The sequence below is a fragment of the Lissotriton vulgaris genome, chromosome 7 (assembly GCF_964263255.1).
Source record: "Lissotriton vulgaris chromosome 7, aLisVul1.2, whole genome shotgun sequence".
NCBI classification, from domain to species: Eukaryota; Metazoa; Chordata; class Amphibia; order Caudata; family Salamandridae; genus Lissotriton; species Lissotriton vulgaris.
Genome location: NC_141695.1, coordinates 1,637,796,085 through 1,637,814,866, shown reverse-complemented (window position 1 = coordinate 1,637,814,866; position 18,782 = coordinate 1,637,796,085). Strand labels below are relative to the sequence as shown.

The window sequence follows — 18,782 nt, the reverse complement described above, 5'->3', positions numbered from 1 at the left end:
TAAGATACACACATTATCAGGGGCGACACGAACAATGTAATGGACCCCACGAGTGATCGTATGACTGTCCCAACAGGGAACCTTAAAGAAAGGCCGCCTAAACGGTTCACAGATACACGAACGCTCACAGACCTATTGCGCACGCAGCACCCTCAGGTCAGAGCCTATTCCTTTTACTCAGGGGCACACAAAGCCTTTTCAAGGATAGATTATATATTTGCACCAATGGGGGAACTCGGGGAGGTGCACAAGATAGACTATTTGGCAAGGGGCCTCTCGGATCATTCACCCTTGTGGCTCACACTGGGTACACGTATAAGACAGAGCGGGGAATGGAAATTGAACCTATGGGTACTTAAAGACCCACAGATTGCTCAAGAGCTCAGGGTAGACACGCAGTTGTATTTTAACGAGAATGTGGGGTTGGTAGATTCTGCCATTACACTATGGGAGGCATACAAGCCTGTATTAAGGGATAGGGCACAAAACATTAAAGCTCATAAAAAATGGAAAGAGGAAGAGGCGATCACGGGACTAGATTCCCAGTTACTGCTGCTCGAATCACAGGCGAGCAAGGGCAGTGATCCTCCATGCTACGCAGTCTGCAACTCCTTTGGCAAGAATATTTTTCGCTGGCCAAAAAAGACGTGCAACACGCAATGAAAGCTATACACCGACGCCTATACGACATAGATGATAAGACTGGTAGGTTACAGGCATGGCTTAACAAGAAGGCGCTTGACAATTGATGGGTTTCACTGATACAGACGGAGGATGGTCAAATTCATCTGACCCCGGTTGAGATAGCCAACGCCTTCGCAGACTATTACGAGGCCTTTTACAAGCGACGTGAACTAGCAGAGTTGTCACAAATACATGCATATCTTAGGGAGATACGACTCCCTAAATTAGATGACGGTGAGTCCAAGAAACTAGATGATAAGAATACAAAAGAAGTAATTCTGACAGCTATCGGCCAACTGAAAATGGGGAAGGCCCCGGGACCTAATGGGCTGCCTTCTGGATTTTTTTAAGCAACATGCGACACTTTTTGGCCTACACCTTCACGGAGAATGGGACCGGAAGCCTCCCTAGAGACTTGCAGACTGCCACAATCGCAGTAATCCCGAAAAAGGACAGACCACCACAGGCATGTAGCTCGTATCGTCCTTTCTCCCTCAAACAGAGACCAGGATACTAGCCAGATTATTAGAAAACAGGCTTACCGTAGTAATTACTGCCCTTATTCATAGAGACCAGTCCAGTTTTATGCCCAAAAGGTCGACAAGGATCAACCTGAGGAGACTACATAACTGGCTTGAAGTTGTTAACAAAAGATAAGATTGTCCTCTCCCTTGATGCCGAAAAGGCATTGGACACTGTCCACTGGCCTTTTCTTATCTTTGGTCCGGTATCCAGACGTTGGATCACTACTTTATGAGAGACCCGTGGCCAGGGTTAGAGTCAATGGGGTAGTGTTGCAGGAATTCCCAAAAGGGAGAGGTACTCGACTGGGCTTCCCGCTATATCCCTTGCTTTTAGCCCTGGTGTTAGAACCACTTGCCTGTGTGATCCGATCCCACCAGGACATCACGGGCTCAGGAATGAAGAGAATGAGGAGACCGACGAACGTATGTCCCTATATGCAGACATATTAATGTGCGTCACAAACCCGGAAAAACTCCCTACAATCATGGACAGCTGTGAGACATATGGTGCACATGCGTGGTACAGGATTAATTGGGGGAAATCACACCTCTATCCAGTAGACAAAAGGAGCAGATACTAAAGGCACAAGTCAACTCCAGCTAGCGCAGAAGGGCATCAAATATCTAGGGATCTATGTTACAACGAACATAACTTATGGCGCTGGATCGCAATCTCTACAGGGCATTCAGGGATTTTCGAGTGGACGTGGAGAGGTGGAAGACCTTGCCACTGACGTTGCTAGGTAGGGCAGCACTATATAAAATGATAGTGCTCCCACAATTTCTCTATGTACTGCAAAACACCTATCCGCGCATTCAGGTGGAAGTGTTCAATAAAATCGATGATCTATTACACACGTTTCTCTGGGCTGGGAGACCTCCGAGAATAGCACTGGCGCTGCTACAACGTAATCAATGCAACAATGGTATCTCCCAGCACGATCTTCGGGCGTATTACAGGGCAGCGCACCCGGTTGTTCTGAATGGATGGCAACACTAAGAAATATCACCCCAACTACGCACTTGAACGTACACAGTTCACCAAACGCCCATATACACATTACTTATAAGGGGGAGAGGAGCGGTGCAGCTCCTGACAGCAACGCAGATAGTGGTGACAGCATGGAAACAGACGGAGCGACAAATGAAATGGGATGGCTGTGTCACAAGGGAAACCCCACTCTGGGTGGGGACCCGGGTTCAGGAAATCACAAAATTCTGTGGTTTTAAACAGTGGTATTTACTAGGCTTCTCACAACTTAAGAACATACTGCACCGTCAAGAGTTGGTTACTTTCCCACACCTTTAGGCTACATATGACCAACAAGACTCAACACTACAAATACCTACAACTGGCCCATGCATGCAGAGCACAACACAGACGCTACTGAAATCCCCGAATACACACCTTTGGAGGGGCGACTCCTGACAAGGGAACTGGTGGAGAAGGCTGTTTCCTGGACATATAGAATGATCATAATTGACAAACCAGACACGTTGCAGAAGCTACGGGTGAAGTGGGAATCGAAGCTCGGGGAGTTGGAGGATTTAGATTGGGAAATGGCATTGATGCACCCCCGGCTCGACTGATCCAATTGAAGTGTCTACACAGAGCATATAACGACAGAGCGCGATTGCACTGTATAGGGAGGGCAGAAACACCTGACTGTTTGTGCTGTAGGGCGTCTGCAGGTACATTATTTTCACACAGTGTGGGATTGTCAGAAGATTTAATTGCATTAGGCTACTTTGCTGGAAGAACTGGGAAATGTCCTAGGAGAGGCGATTGCACTTAATCGCCAGTATGTTTGGTTTGAAATCTCCACTGAAATGACCTCCCCAAACCTAAGTTAACCCTACTGCAATTAGGATTAGTGGTAGCAAAACGTGACTTGGCTAAGGCATGGGGGGCAGTGGCGTACCTATCTCTGATTAAATGGAAACAAAGCATGGATATGTACATGTTGGGGGCAAAGACGACTTATAAAGCAAGGGGTTGCCCCAAAAAGTTTTGGAAAATATGGAAACCATGGCTCACATACTAGGGACTCTCTCTCACTGATTCACAATGATCTCTCAAGGAGAGGGGGTGGGTTGCGAGACCGGGAGGGCCTCACAATGATGTCCAAAGATGTGTTACAGTTGTTTGCTTGTCCACTGCTGTCGTCCATGTATAACACAGACGTCTCACTGAATATGCCGGCTACGTTTTGCTGCCAATTTGTTTGTAATATACTTAAAAAGTCAAACATTTATATAAAAAAAATCAACCACCAAGTTATTTTGACAGTAAAGACCCATTTTGAAATTCTTGTATTGATATAAACTCTACTCCTGAAGTGAAATGGTCACATTACCCCATCTCTCACAGTATTAAAAATCTTTTGTTGATGCGAGCTGCCCAGAACGGTAACAGAAAATAAATATGAATAACATTTCCAACAGTCTTGTGTAAAATGCTAAAACAAAGATAGTTTATCTAAATATACTTACTTGATTAACAAGATCAGGTATCCCCAATGCACGATCTATTTCCTCTAGGCCAGTGGCATCTGTATTACTAAGTAAAGTATGCAGTTGATCAAGCAGAGTTCTTTCATCAGTCAGGCCTTCCACAGTGGATGGTGGGCATAAGAGTTCATCCAAGGAATTTCTCACAAGTTGTCTAAAAAGCAATCAGATGGTTTTCTTTTAAGTTTAAACTCATACAAAGAAATTGTGTGTCAAGAGAATCAGAGGCAGACAAAGGTCTATGTTGTCTAGCATTCTGGTTCAAGGTGACAGTGACACGGGCACACCTCTTTTACACATACCTAATTAATACTTGGACACAATTTGCAAAACTAACATGGTACCACAATAGTGCTAGAAAAGATAAACACAGAAATTAATCAGGGAGCATCCTTTTTTTATTTATCACTTCAAACAGAACTTTAGGAGCGCTTAAGCAAAGCTCTGGGAGAGGGACAGTTTCAAGTAGTGCTTGATAACAAGCAATAGTGTTTGCAACACACATGCAATAGGAAAGTTGGAATAAACTGATATATTGTATGAACTGTTAGGTTGCATTTATTGCATACCAAGACCAAAAAGGATAGCAGAGAGGGGACAATAAAGTCTGCTTGACAAGAGCCCAAAACAACAGCCTCAGAAGACAGGATTACTGCATCTATTATTAACCAGGCAGGAGCGGAGGGTGTGGCCTAGCAAGATGACTGTGTAGCCGCCTTTGCAACAAGTTCTGCTCCACGCAGCGAATATCCTGAAAAAGCTGATGGCGGTGTGCTCTCGACACCATCCACGAGATCTAAAGCTGTGGTGAGCTGCTGGTGCGGGGCTACTTGTGTGCCTCCAGGTGGAACAAGGGAGGTGTTGCCAGTGATGCAGCCTGAGAGCTAGAAGAAAGACATCGAGAGAGGTGTAGCCCATGCTAACCAGAGTACCACTAAGGTGTCTCCATGAAGAGATGCTGACTGATGTTACATTGAGGGGCTTGCAGATGTAATCCCCGACTACTTCAAGACTAACAAGGATACGACTAGTTGCATGGCAGAGAAATGGGAGCCCAGGATGGTGGTAGCACAGAGAGAAGATCAGTTCCAGATAAATGGGTTAACCTCCAAAGAACTAGAGCAGTCGCTGTGTACACAAGATGAAATTAAAAACCGTGGAGGCGATGCACACTACGCAGAAGCACATTTTAACAGAATAGATAGCCTGCCAAGCAACCCTTATGGAGACGTGAGAACACTTGTAGAGGAACACAAGCAGGACTTATTAGCAGCGGTTAGAGAGGGTCAAGTCTAGCAGAATATTAGTGTAGCTGCTCAAGAGGGATACCTCTCAGGCGCCATTTTAGAACTTTGGGACAAACAAGGGCACATATGGGTTGCCCACCCAGCATATGAGCAACTTGTATAGGAAAATAGGTGCCGGGCAGAATATGGCTGCCTATTTGGTGGGCCTAAGACTATGCTGGCTGCCACCAGACCAAAGAGGCATTTTCTGCCCCATTAAAGAAAAGATCTTGGTGGTGGAAGAGGAGATGCCAACTGCAAAAACCCCGGGTAAGGAATGGGCTTCCAGCTGAGACTTACCAAAATTACAAACCCTGGTGGTGGCTAAATTACTGGTGGTGTACAATGAGGCTTGTTAGGTAGGGCTACTTCAAGCTTCAATCAGAGAAGCTCTAATAGTCTTGAATACCAAGACAGATAGGGACCAGCCCTGATCTTATCTTATCGCCCACTCTCAATGCTAAACGTGGATATTAGAAGGCCAAATAAAGTACTTGCTAATCCCCTGCTGGAGGTCCTTCCGGGGCTGGTGCATCAGGAGTTTTACACCACAGATAAGCATTGTAGAAAATGGGCCTTTGTTGCAGTAGTTCCCCCACTTTTTGCCTGGTATTTGATGCAACTTTTACTGAAGTGCACTTGGCTCCTGCTAAAAGGGTCCCCGGTGCCTTGATCAGGCCATTTGCACCTCTTAGTCCCTAGTAAATGCTACCCATGGTACCTAGGGCATAGGTACTAAAGAGGGTCCCTAAGAGATGCAGCATAAATTGTACCACTCTAAGGGACCCCACACCAAACCCACGCAGACTGCCACTGCATGCTGTGTGACAAGGTGCTCTATAAAGTGAAACACGCAATGGCTCACACCCTGTGTACCATATCCCCTAACTCTGCAAGTAACATGTGTATGTCATCCCTACAGCAGGCCTTGCCTCCCTAAAATAGGGTGCATTATTTTACAAGTAAGCACATAGCCGCATGAGCAGATATGCCCCTGTGCTGGCCAGTAAAATTACTGATAGTACAAGTAAACAGGGAAACCATCTTAAAGAATGTCATGGGCATTAGTCGAAACAATTTTCCGAACTACATGATGGCTTCACTGAAACCTATGGTGTTTGGTATCAAACACCTCGTATTAATACACCAACAAGGATTCCAGTGATGGATTTATTTATACATGTACCTAGAGAACATGGAGTAGTTTCTGTCCAGTAACTCCAGTTCTGTAGTAGGGGTATCTGTTATAGTCCTAATCTAGTGAATAGTCCCGCCCATGTGCGTGGACCCCGGAGCAATCAAAAATAATCTCTTAAGCCGTCTTCATTGCAGTCCTGCATAGACACTTAAGAGAACATGAGACAATAATGCAGCATGTACCTACAAGGCTACACTGTCCAGTACTTCAACTAGAAATGCCAAGGATATTCCTAACACATGTAACACAATCTGTCAAGTTTCCCCCCCTTTAGAGAAACTTTCCTCCCCTCACCAATCCTTGAAATGATAGAGAGGAAGGAATGGACAGACAAGCCTCCATAGGCTGCCATTATATGTCTGGAAAAGGGATACCGTGCCTTTAAGGAACTCTCTAGAGACCCTCAGTATCCCAGCATGCACAGTCCACTCCTTTTACTTTCAGTTCTTTTTGAAGGTGCATAAAGCAAGGCCTGTAGCTTACATCACAGTACCATTTTCTTCACCGGGGAGGAGGGCGGGCGCTTATAACTAACAGATACCCCTACTACAGAAGGAATCTGCTACTTACCAGTATGCATCTGTTCTTGGCATAGAGGGCTGCAGAGTGTTACATTATGAATAGATCACCATCTGGTGTTGAGCTCGGATGATTGCACTTGTTTTTGTCTTGGAGAGTCTTTTGTATCTTGGTGACTCCTCCTTTGGGTGCTAGTGCGCATGGGCATCGGCTCCATCCTTAGATTGTTTTGCCATAGTAGGGTTAGATGGAGTAGTATGATAGAATACAGATAGAAATGCCCATGTAAGTGTATCTAAATAAGATAGTGTTGGAACAGACACAGGTTTCCGGGGAGGCTGGGAGGGCATGTACCACTCTGCAGCCCTCTATGCCAAGAACAGATGCATACTGGTAAGTAGCATATTCCGTCGAGGCATATGGGCTGCAGATGGTACATTATGAATAGACTATACAGCAGTTATCTCCCTAGCGGTGGTCACTAGTGTGTTGCAACAGTCTGAAATAAAGTCTTTAATACAGCTTGTCCCACTCTAGCCTGTTGTGTTGCCTGCACATCTACACAGCAGTGTTTTGTGAAGGTATGCGGTGTAACCCAGGTAGCTGCTTTGCATATGTCATCTAGGGGAATGTTTCCTAAGAATGCCATAGATGCTCCTAGTTTACGGGTAGAGTGAGCTCTAGGAGGAACAGTTAATGTCCTCTTTGCTTTTAAGTAGCATATTTGTATACATTTTACAATCCACCTGGCAATGCCTGCTTTAGAGATGGGATTGCCCTTATGTGTAGGAGAAAACGCTACAAATAGTTGTTTTGTTTTTCTGAAAGTTTGTGTTCTTTCTATGTAGTACAATATTGCCCTTCTGACATCTAATGTATGTAGGGCCCTTTCTGCTACAGTCTGTGGTTTTGGAAAGAAGACCGGTAGTTCCACTGGCTGATTGATGTGGAATGCTGAAATTACTTTAGGCAAGAATTTTGGGTTTGTTCTAAGAACCACTTTATTTTGGTGTAACTGCATAAATGGTTCTTGTATTGTAAACGCTTGCAATTCACTTACTCTTCTGAGTGAAGTAATAGCTATAAGAAAGGCCACCTTCCATGTGAGGAATTGTATTCGACACCTATGCATAGGTTCGAAAGGTGGTCCCATTATTCTGGTAAGAACTATGTTGAGATTCCAGACTGGGGAAGGCGGTAGTCTTGGTGGAATGACTCTTGAGGCCTTCCATGAAAGCTTTTATTGCTGGTACTTTAAACAGGAAAAGATGTTGTCTGTTTTGTAGGTACGCCGCTATAGCTGCAAGATGTACTCTAATAGAGGTGTACGCTAGGTTACATTGCTGCAAGTGTAGTAAATAGCAAATAATCTGTTTAGTGGATGCTTCCAGAGGATTGATGTGGTTACTGTTACAGTATACAGCAAACCTTTTCCACTTTGCTGCATAGCATGCTCTGGTGGTAGGACGTCTTGCTTGCTTAATGATTTCCATTCAGTTTGGAGGTAAATCTAAGTATCCAAATTCTATGACCTCAGGAGCCAGATGGCTAGGTTCAATTGTTTGGGATCTGGGTGCATTATTTCCCCATGGTTCTGTGTAAGGTGCATGGGTAATCTCAGTTTTTGATGTGGCACCTGTGAGAGTTGCAGTAGCGTGGTGAACCACGGCTGTCTTGCCCACGTGGGTGCTACTAGTATCTTTGTCATTTAATGTGTTGCAGTTTGCGAACCACTAATGGAATTAGCGGGAGAGGAGGAAAAGCGTAAGCAAATTTGTTGGACCAATTTATCCATAGCGCATTGCCCTGGGACCGGTGGTGTGGGTACCTGGATGCGAAGTTTTGGCATTTTGCGTTCTGATGAGTAGCAAAGAGATCCATCTCTGGTTGTCCCCATCTTTGGAAGAATGGCTGCAGTATTTGGTTGTGCAGTTCCCATTCGTGTATTTGTTCTGACTCTCTGCTTAGGATGTCTGCTATCTGATTTTGAACTCCTGGTAGGTGTTCGGCTAACAGATAGATCTTTTGAGGAATGGCCCATCTCCAAATGTCCTGTGCTAGTCTGGATAGTTGTAGAGAGTGTGTCCCCCCCTGTTTTTGAATAGAATACATTGCAGTCATGTTGTCTGTTCTGATCAGGACTGCTTTGTTGAGTATTTGCATTTGGAAAGCTTTTAATGCTAGAAATACTGCTAGTAGTTCCAAATAATTGATGTTTTGTCTTTTTTGCTGTACACTCCATTTTCCCTGCACTGTATATTTGTCCATATGCGCTCCCCATCTGGTGAGCGATGTGTCCGCTGTTAGTATCACTTGTGGAATCGGTTCTAGGAACGACCGCCCCTTGTAAATGTTTGTTGTGTTCCACCACTTCAGAGAGCGATGTGTGCGGTCGTCTACCAACACCAGATCTGTAATCTGACCTTGCGCCTGATTCTACTGTGTCGCCAGACACTCTTGCAGTGGACGCATTTGTAGTCTGGCATATGGTATAAGCAGTATGCAGGAGGACATCATCCCTAACAGCTGCATGAACACTCCAGCTGTTAGTGAGTGTTGTGGTTGAAATTTTTGGATCAACGTGATCCTTGTTTAGATCCTGATTGGATTGGGGTATGCTTTGGCTCTTTCTGTGTCTATAGTAGCACCTAGGTATTGTTGAACCTTGTTTGGTTGTAGATGGGATTTTTTGTAGTTCACCGTAAACCCTAGCTGGTGCAGCAATTGAATGGTCTTCTGTGTGTTCTGAAGACATTCTTCCTGTGACTTGGCCTTTAATAGCCAATCGTCCAAGTAAGGGAAGACATGTATTTGTTGTCTTCTTAGGTGTGCTGCAACTACTACTAGGCATTTTGTGAACACCCTTGGTGCCGTTGTGACCCCAAACGGAAGGACTTTGAACCGATAATGTTGTCCTTCTACTACAAACCTGAGGTATTTTCTGTGGGCTTTGTGAATTGGGATGTGAAAGTAAGCGTCTTTTAGGTCCAGTGTAGAAAGAAAGTCCCCTTTCTTCAGTAAAGGAAGTACTTGTTGGAGCGTGACCATGTGGAAATGTTCTGAGTTTATGTATGCATTGAGAGGTCTGAGGTCTAAGATTGGTCTTAGAGACCCTAATCCCCAAAAAAGACGGAAGTATAGAGAGTATACTCCTGTCCCTTGCTGATGTTTTGGAACCTTCTCTATGGCATGCTTTTGTAGCAGTGATAGTACTTCTTGTTTTAACAATGTCAGATGATCTTGACTCATTGGACGCTGTCTGGGGGGGATGTTTGGTGGGGTAGCTGTGAGTTCCAGGCAATAACCATGTTGGATAATTTGTCTCACCCACCTGTCTTATGTTTTCCCAGACAGGTAGGAACTGTGATAAACGTCCCCCGACCGGTGTTATATGGTCTGGGGGGAGTTGTATTAAGTTACTGTTTTGGGGTTGGGGAGTTGCGGTTGTTATTTCCCCGACCTCTACCCTTTTTGTTGTTACCTCTGTAACTGCCTCTTGAATTACCTCTGGGTGATGTTGGTGTAAAAGAGGTAGATTGCTGGCTTGTGCCTGTATTTTTTGACCCCCCTCTATAGGTGGACCTACGAAAGGAACCCCTTTGAGTTGGCTGTTGTAATGCTCCCATTGATTTAGCCGTTTGTGTCTTTTTTAATCTTTTCTAAAGTCTCATCTGTACCAGAGCCGAAAAGTGTTTTTTGATCAAAAGGTTGGTTCAATAAAGATGTTTGTACTTCTTGTTTGAACCCTGAGACCCTAAGCCATGCATGTCTTCTTAACACGATACTGGTGTTGATGGATCTTGCTGTAGTGTCTGCCGCGTCTAAGGCGCACTTAATGGAAGTGTTGGTTATTATCTTCCCTTCCTGTATAAGCTGGTCTGCCCTTTTTTGATGTTCCTTAGGGAGATGTGTGATGAGTTTTTCTAACTCGTCATAATGTGCTCTATCATAGCGTGCAAGTAGCGCTTGTGTATTAGCTATGCGCCAGCTGTTTGCTGCTTGGGATGCTACTCTTTTGCCCGATGCTTCTATTAACTTTGACTCCTTATCAGGAGGAGGAGCTTCTCCTGTAGATAATGAGTTTGCTCTTTTACGAGCGTTTGTAACTATAAGCGAGTCCAGAGGTACCTGTCCTTTGATAAATATTAGGTCCTTTGGGACTGCCTTATATTTTGTATCAATTCTTGGGTTTAATACCCTAGCCCTCACAGGGTCTTTGAATATATCTGCTGTGTGACTGAGAAGACCTTTCAGCATAGGTAGAGTACCTGATGTTCTTTGTGCAGCAGGTAGCGTTTCTAAAAGGAAATCCTCGGATGGGCGTGGCCAAGATGGCGGGCTGAGAGGTCGCACTTGCCGAGAGCTCCCGGACCCCTGAATCCCTGCACCGCTTGTAACCGCTGATTCCCCCCCGGATCACACGGGGACTGAGCCTGGTGCCCACGGTGGAGGTGTGGAGCGACTGCTGAGCCCGGTTTGCGCCGTCGGGGGTGTGTTCCTGACCGGTGAAGCTCGGGTTGGGGCTCGCTGAATGGCCCGTGTGCGAGCTGGAAGCCGCGAGTCTCCCGACCCTCGGAGCGTGACGGAGCGCCCAGCCGCCTGTGTGTGAAGCCCGCAGCGGTGCATGAACTGTCGGAGTGGGAGTCTGCAACGGCTTCGCGAACGGCTCGGAGTTGTCCGATGGCGGTTGTGCGGAACGGAGCAGAGCGGAGGTGAGGGGCGGAGGCGGAGTCGACATCGCTTCACTACGCCAGCCCGTGGATTGAAGAGGCCCGCTGGGAGAGGCCGCTCCGGCCGGTTGTCTGAGCGGAGCAGCGGAGCGGGGCTCCCGGGGCAGATCTCCCCCTGAGGCCGTGGCCCCCGGCGGCCATCGCACAGTGACTTTGCCCACTGGCCGAATTTTGGGTCCCGGATCGGAGACGGAGAGGGGTTCTCCATATTGGGCGTTGGCCCCTCGACATCACAGAGCGGCCATTTTGTGGTCTCCGCCCGGGCAGCTCGGCCTTCCTGGTGCTCTTTAAGTGGCGCTGCCCCCGACTAGCATATAGCTGCTTTCTTTGCCCTCAACGTCCTCTACTCAGCTGCAATGTCGAACGCTAGGGGACAGCGACGGGGCGACCGAACCTTGCCGGACATGCTGGGACGCGGCGCCCTACGCAGCGGTGGAACCCAACCCGCCACGACCTCCCCGGCCCCGACCAGGAGTGCAGATGGCGGAGAACCCCCGGTGACGAGATAATTTCTCGAATCGCTCTTTAGCTCCCTTCGGGAGGACTTTCAAACGCTCAAGCGTGAGGTGGCCGGGGAGGTCCGCGAAGTACGGAGAGAGATGGACTCCCTGGGGGAACGTGTGAACACAGTGGAGGAAGCGGGTCACTCCAGGGATAAAGAGATCACCCATCTGCAGCAGGAAGTTCTGCGACTGCGGGAGCAACAGATTGAGCTACAGGCCCACGCCGAGGACCTTGAAAATCGGTCCAGGCGGAACAACATACGGGTCCGCGGTGTGCCGTCCGGTGAGGAGGGTGAAGACGTGACTGCTTATCTAGTGGCCCTCTTTCGTGCGATCCTGGGAGAGTCGGAGGACTTTCGGATCCGCATAGACCGAGCACATCGGGTGGGCCGCCCCCGCAGAGCTACGGCGCCCGCCCCGGACATTCTGGCCTTCCTCCCGAACTTTCCCTTGAAGGAGCGAATCCTCCGAGAAGCACGAGGGCAGCAATCTTTCCGATTCCGGGACCACCCTGTGACCCTGTTTCAGGACTTATCTACAGTCACGCTGCAGAAGAGGAAATCATTCAAGATCGCCACTGACTTCCTCCGGGAACGAGGGACACAGTACTCTTGGGGGCACCCCTTCCGTCTGATCTTCCGATGGAACGGTGTTTTGCATCGGCTTCGGTCCCTCCAGGATGTCTGCGCGGTGTTGGGCCTCACAGCATCGGATACAGATACCCCGGCTCCGCGGCGGAGGCGAAGCACTCGTGACGGATGGCAGCAAGCTGGAGGGGGGACCTCTCCTCCTTCGGAGCGTCCGGGCTCGCCCGTGATCAGGGCGGACATGGAGGCCGCCATCCAGGAGGCCTCCAGAGTGGCGGCGAACGGCGAAGTGGCCCTGACGGCCTGAACTCACTCCGGGGGGAGTCTACTTTAGCTTATTCCTCTTGCAGGTGCGGGGTTCCGGGGGGTGGGCTGGGAGGGATGGCGAGTGCTGGAGGAGGTGGCTGGACGTCCACTAGACTGATTTACCACGGCCCTGCCCGTTACGGGCCGGACTGGGACAATGTCTTTTTTGAAAAGTTTGAGTAGCAGGGAATGGGGTTGGGACAGGCGGGCAGATGTTTTGATTTTGGGGACTAGAGGGGGGGGGCAGCTGCGGGGGGTGGTGTAGATTTGGTAGTGTGGGGACGAGGGGGGGTTTTCTAGTTGTGGGGTGTTGGGGTTCGGGGACTGTACTGTGCCAGTGGACGGTTCAAAGTTGCTCTGTTTTGAGGCCTCGAGTGGTGCCTTCTGTGTTTGCCTGCGGGGCTTTGCCTCTTGAAATGTGCTCCATTGATCCCCCTCCTTGATGGCTCTTAAGGTGCTTACTCTCAATGTGAAAGGGCTGAATAATCCGGTTAAGAGGCGGGCAGTGTTATCCTTGTTGGAAAACTCACAAGCGGATATCTGTCTGTTGCAGGAGACCCATTTGCTGGCTAAGGACTGCTCGAGGATGCGTACCCCTAAGTTCCCCACGCAGCTGTTCTCCTCTAGCGCCTCCAAGACGGCAGGGGTGGCGATCTTGTTTTCTAGAGGGTTCAGGGGAGAGGTCGTGTGCAGGGTAGCAGAACAGAAGGGGAGACTTCTGGTGTACAGGATCAAGATGGGGGGTTTAGCACTGACTGTTGGCACCGTCTACTGCCCCAATGATCACCAGGACCAATTCTTACACAGGGCTTTGGAGGACGTGGCATCCACCTCTGATAGGCACATAGTGTTGGGGGGTGATTTGAACCTGGTTTTCGATGCGGCGGTGGACAGGTCTGTGCAGCGGCGCCACCAGTTGGGTGAGCTTTCGGGCTCGATTCGAGCTCGACTTGAGGAGCTGGATCTGCATGACATGTGGCGCCACCTCCACCCCACCACCCGCGCATACTCTTACTTCTCACATGCCCATAGATCTTATGCGCGATTAGATCATCTCCTTGTATCGGGCCCAATGCTCCCTTTGGCTTCAAGTGTGGACATGGGGGTCCTCTCTCTTTCTGACCACGCCCCGGTGGAGGGCGCTTTCACTCTGCCCCCGGTGGTCCGGCCGAGAGGGGTCTGGCGGCTCCGGGACACGCTTTTGCACAGGCGGTCGGTGGTGGATCAGATCCGGGCGGCCATTTTGGATTTTCAGACCATAAATGATACTGGGGATACTTCTCGTGCGACACAGTGGGCAGCCCTGAAGGCGGTGCTCCGAGGCGAATTTATAGCGATTTCCTCGGCCGAGAATAGGGACCGACAGCTCAAGAGAGATGAGCTCACCCAGCAGGTGAGGGAGCTGGAGCAGGTTCATCACAGGACAGGGGCCCCCAGGGTGTGGAGGCAGCTGAAGGCGGCACGGAAACTCCTGGCGGCCCTTGACACGGACCGGGCGGAGTATGCGATGCTTCGCCTGAAACACAAATATTATACAGGGGGCGATCGGTGTGGGCGGCTCCTGGCTAATAAACTTAGGGTGCAACACCAGCAGCACCGTGTGAGGGAACTGGTGGACCCGACCGGTGGTAGGGTCACGGCTGATGTGCAAATAGCAGACGTCTTTCGCAGCTTTTATGCTGACCTCTACACCGGGGAGGCCCCCTCGGCCCGGGCTGAGATGGCCTATCTGGACTCGGTCCCGCTCCCGTCGTTGTCTCAGGAGCAGGCTCAGTATCTGGAGCGTGACATCCGTATCGAGGAGGTGATCACGGCGATATCCCGGCTTAAATTGGGCAAGGCCCCGGGTCCGGATGGCTTTATCCCGCTGTTCTATAAAACCTTCTGTCAGGAACTGACGCCTCTACTGACCCGCCTTTTTAACTCCTTCGCAGAACCGGGAGCCATCCCCTCCGAATTTCTCCAGGCCACGGTTTCCGTGATTCCGAAGCCGGGTAAGGACAGGACCGCCTGTGGGTCCTACCGTCCCATTTCGCTACTGAACACAGATTTGAAAGTGTTCACCAGTATATTAGCCGCACGCCTGGCGTTGCACCTCCCGGGCATGGTTGACTCGGACCAAGCGGGCTTCGTGCCCGGTAGGCAAACAGTAGATAACACAAAGAGGGTGACGCACATCCTCGAGAAGGCTTCCAGGATCCCTGGGGAGAGGATGCTCCTGTCCATAGACGCGGAGAAGGCTTTCGACAGGGTGCACTGGCCCTACCTAGAGAAGGTCCTGAGCAAATTCGGGATTGGGGAGAAGTTCCGTCATCTGATCTTCAATTGTTACTGGTTCCCCTCTGCGGTAGTCCGGGTGAACGGCGGCAGCTCTCGACCCTTCCCCATTGAGCGGGGTACGAGACAGGGGTGCCCTCTCTCCCCTCTGCTCTTTGCCCTGTACATGGAGCCCTTTGCTCAGAGGGTCAGGCAGAACCCCGACATTGTCGGTGTCAAGATGGGTGCATTCCATCATGCGATCAGCCTGTACGCGGATGATGTCATTCTGACGCTGGATGACCCGCGGAGATCGCTGCCGGCCTGTGTAGAGGAATTGAACTTATTCGCCGACGTGGCGGGCTTCAAGGTGAACCTGGGGAAGTCGGCCGCCCTTGACATTTCGCTTACTAACGCCACCAGAACGGAACTACAGAGGCTTTACCCTCTGAGCTGGTCCAGGGACCGGATCCCGTACTTGGGGATCCTATTGGCGCCCTCCCTCCCGGAGATGGTCACGGCCAATTACGCGGTGCTGGGCGCGAAAATCAGGGAGGAATTGGGCCGATGGGATAAGGGCACGCTGTCGTTGCTGGGTAGGGTGGCCGCGGTGAAGATGACTCTCCTGCCTCAGGTGCTTTACCTTTTTAGGGCGTTGCCGCTCCAGCCCCCCGCGGGGTGGCTTGCGGAGACACAGGCTGCCATCGCGCGGTTCGTGTGGCAGGGCCGCAGGCCGAGGATCAAGAGAAGCATCGCTATGCTGTCACCGGAATCTGGGGGGCTGGGGATACCGGACTTGCGGAAATATTTCCATGCCGCTCAGCTCCGCTATCTAGTGGAATGGAGCCGGTGGGAGTCTGATAAGCACTGGCTGTTCCAGGACCAGGCGGTGGCGGGAAGGACGCTGCAGGAAGTACCATTCTTGAAGCGGGCCCATCGACCCCCCCAATCTCTATGCGTCTCTGGTAACGCGGGTCCCGCTCCGGACGTGGGACTCGTTGGCTGCCAGGTGCGAGCTTACCACCTTCCCCTCTCCCTTTACGCCGCTCATTGGCAACCCGGACTTCGGCCCCGGGATGGAGCAGGGCGCTTATGAGCGATGGCGGGTGGCCCGCTGCTGCACTCTATCACTTGTATTGCCCTGAGGGGGTTGTCCCCTTCCCGGACCTGAGGAGGGATTATGGCCTCCCGGAAACGGAGCGCATGCGATACATGCAGGCACGCCACTGGGCATTACAACCCCAAGTGCGCGACGCGGCACACCGGGAAATCACTGCGTATGAGCGTTGGTTAATTACTCGCACGTCGGACGCTAAACTGATCTCAGACCTGTATAAAATGCTGCAACCCCCCTCCTTTCATATTCACAACCCCGGTCGGGAACGTTGGGAGCGCGAGCTCGGGCGCGTGTTGAGCCATAAAGAATGGGAACACATCTCCTTCCGCGCACGTCACTCGGCCTACCACACGGGTCTTACGGAACCCTTCACTAAAATCTCGACCTACTGGTACCGTACCCCGGAGAAACTGCACGAGATGGACAGGGCAATACCAGGGACGTGCTGGCGCAACTGTGGCAATACTGGTACGCTAACACACATACTATGGGAATGTCCCCTGCTGGCTCCTTACTGGGAAGAGGTTTTGGGCGAAGTAGACAAATGCTTTGGGATAGAACTGCCTAGATTCCCGGCCTATGTTCTGCTAGGGTTGCCGAATGGGCTGATGTATCCCCTTAGATCTAAGAGAGGTAGACAGATCGCAATTGCGCTGGGGTCAGCGGTGCAGAATATTCTCATACACTGGCGCACTACCACACTTCCCTCTGTAGTTGGTTGGCTGCACAGATTATGGCATGTCCTTGGAATGGAGAAGATGTCCTTAGTAGCCTTGGGGGATACTGATACTTTTGAGGAACTGTGGGAGCCCTTTCACAGCCTGTTATGTTCCGAGTTTCGGGAGATCACCTGCCCTAGATACCTTAGGTTGTTAAGGCTGACACCGCCACCGGACCCGCCTACTTGATTGGGTGGGGTCGGTACTGTGTAGCGGGGATTTTCGGAGAGTTGCATGTAGCGGAGACTGTAGATACTGGCACGGTGCAGGGGGTGGGTTAGGGTTCGGTAGTTGGGGGTTCTGTTTGGTTGGGTTGGTTCTTGGAGCGGGGTTGCTTCCCTCCCTTCACCCCCCCCCTTTTTCCCCTTTCCCTCTTCCCCTCTCCCCCCCACCCTCGTTGTTTGTAAGTGACCACAGTTGGGGAAGCTATGCTCCCGAGTCGGATGGGGCCTCTTACGAAATTGTAATTGCATTACTGTACTTGCTACACAATACGCATTGCTGTACGGTTCCTGTGGTTTACTTGTTCCTTGCCCCCTTTGTGTCCTACCCCACCCTGCTTCAATAAAATACTTTAAACCTAAAAGGAAATCCTCTATTTGAGGTTCTGTATGTAAATCTACCTTATGGTATTTTGCTGCCCTATTAATCAACTGCACAAAACCTGTATTATCATCAGGTGGTGAAGGCTTTGAGGGGTATAATTCTGGGTCGCTATCATCTGACCCTGCATCATAATTCTCCCATGGGTCTTCCTCATCTGGGATAGTGTTGTCATCCCCATGAGGTTCTCCCTCCCCTGTATCACTGTCTACATCTGTTTGAGGTGTAGATGGTCTTGGTGTAGAAGGTGGAGGAATAGCTGGCATAGTGTGAGGAATAGGAGAAGAGGGTGTGTCTCTAGGCCGAGGAGAAAGAGGAGTTGTATTTGTCCCCATTGTTCTCTTTTTAGGAGGAAGAGCTTTGTCATCTAGCTGTTCTTTCTTCCTCTTTTTCGTGATTTTGTCACTACTTTGCCAGTTTGCGGATCGATAAACAAAGTCTTGTTTTGGATCTGTTTGCTGCTCCTTTGTTGGTACCAAAGTTCTTGGTTCCGAAAGGTGCCTTTGCTTCTGACCGTCAATGTTCTGTGTTTTCGGCACCGAGAATTTGCTTGATTCCTATTTTTTTGGTGTTGAATAAGTCTTCGACGTCGAAGCATGTTTCGGTTTCGAAATGGAATGTTTCGATGCCGAGCTTTCCTTTGTATGGAGCTTCGGTGTCTATGTCTATGTCGACTGTTTCACGGATCCGACATGGTGGGAGGCCGAGAGTTTCGGTTTTGGTTTCGCTGCCGGGCCCGAAGGCGGGGCATCGGAAACTTTCTTCGGTGGTCTGACCGGGCTCGAAGGCGGGGTCGGTACCACACGGGGTCGGTTATTTGGTAGGGGGACGTCGTCACTCACGGTTTGTTGAACGTCGATTTCCTCGACATCAGACTCGTCCACTTCCGACCCCGACTCGTCTTCATGTTCCTCTTCTTCTTGGAGGTGCTGGTCCTCGAACTGCTCCCGGAATTGCCTCCGACTGCATTCTCGAAACCTCGTGTCTTCGAGGTCAACAGTTTCTACTCATTAACTTGGAGGAGAATGCTGCGCAGGCTTCGCAGTCCCTGGATTCATGTTCAGGTGATAGGTAGAGGTTGCACACCTGTGTAGGTCCTTGTGTGGGAACTTCGCACCACACTTTGGACATCTCTTAAATGGAGTCCTTTCCATGGACTCCAGGCTGGACTACGTCGAGAAAGGCCTCCCGGTCTCTTCGACGTAGAAGAAAATCTTTATTGTTGGTGTCAAAACGCGT

General features: G+C 49.9%; 2 protein-coding genes across 7 annotated transcripts in view; both read right to left on the bottom strand.

The window, feature by feature from the left end:
* Positions 1–18,782, bottom strand: part of NCOA3 (nuclear receptor coactivator 3) — a 633,192-nt gene that overhangs the window by 181,878 nt on the left and 432,532 nt on the right. For all 6 annotated transcript variants that reach the window (XM_086932604.1, XM_086932603.1, XM_086932607.1 and 3 more), the window contains one exon: positions 3,702–3,873. In XM_086932604.1, coding sequence (XP_086788730.1) covers positions 3,702–3,873 — 172 coding nt within the window. The remainder of the gene's footprint in view (positions 1–3,701; positions 3,874–18,782) is intronic.
* On the bottom strand, positions 8,951–18,442 carry LOC147706181 (uncharacterized). Its single transcript, XM_086932609.1, has 2 exons — positions 17,521–18,442; positions 8,951–11,020 (listed from the first exon to the last, which is right to left on the bottom strand). The coding sequence occupies exons 1-2, from the start codon at positions 17,876–17,878 to the stop codon at positions 10,353–10,355; spliced, it is 1,026 nt and encodes a 341-aa protein (XP_086788735.1). The 5' UTR covers positions 17,879–18,442; the 3' UTR covers positions 8,951–10,352.

Excerpts from the sequence above, each read along its gene's own strand:
- LOC147706181 (XM_086932609.1), bottom strand. The coding sequence starts at position 17,878 with ATGGGGACAAATACAACTCCTCTTTCTCCTCGGCCTAGAGACACACCC. Across the intron at positions 11,021-17,520 it reads AATAGAGGATTTCCTTTTAG|AAACGCTACCTGCTGCACAA; the intron begins GTTTAAAGTATT and ends ATTTCCTTTTAG.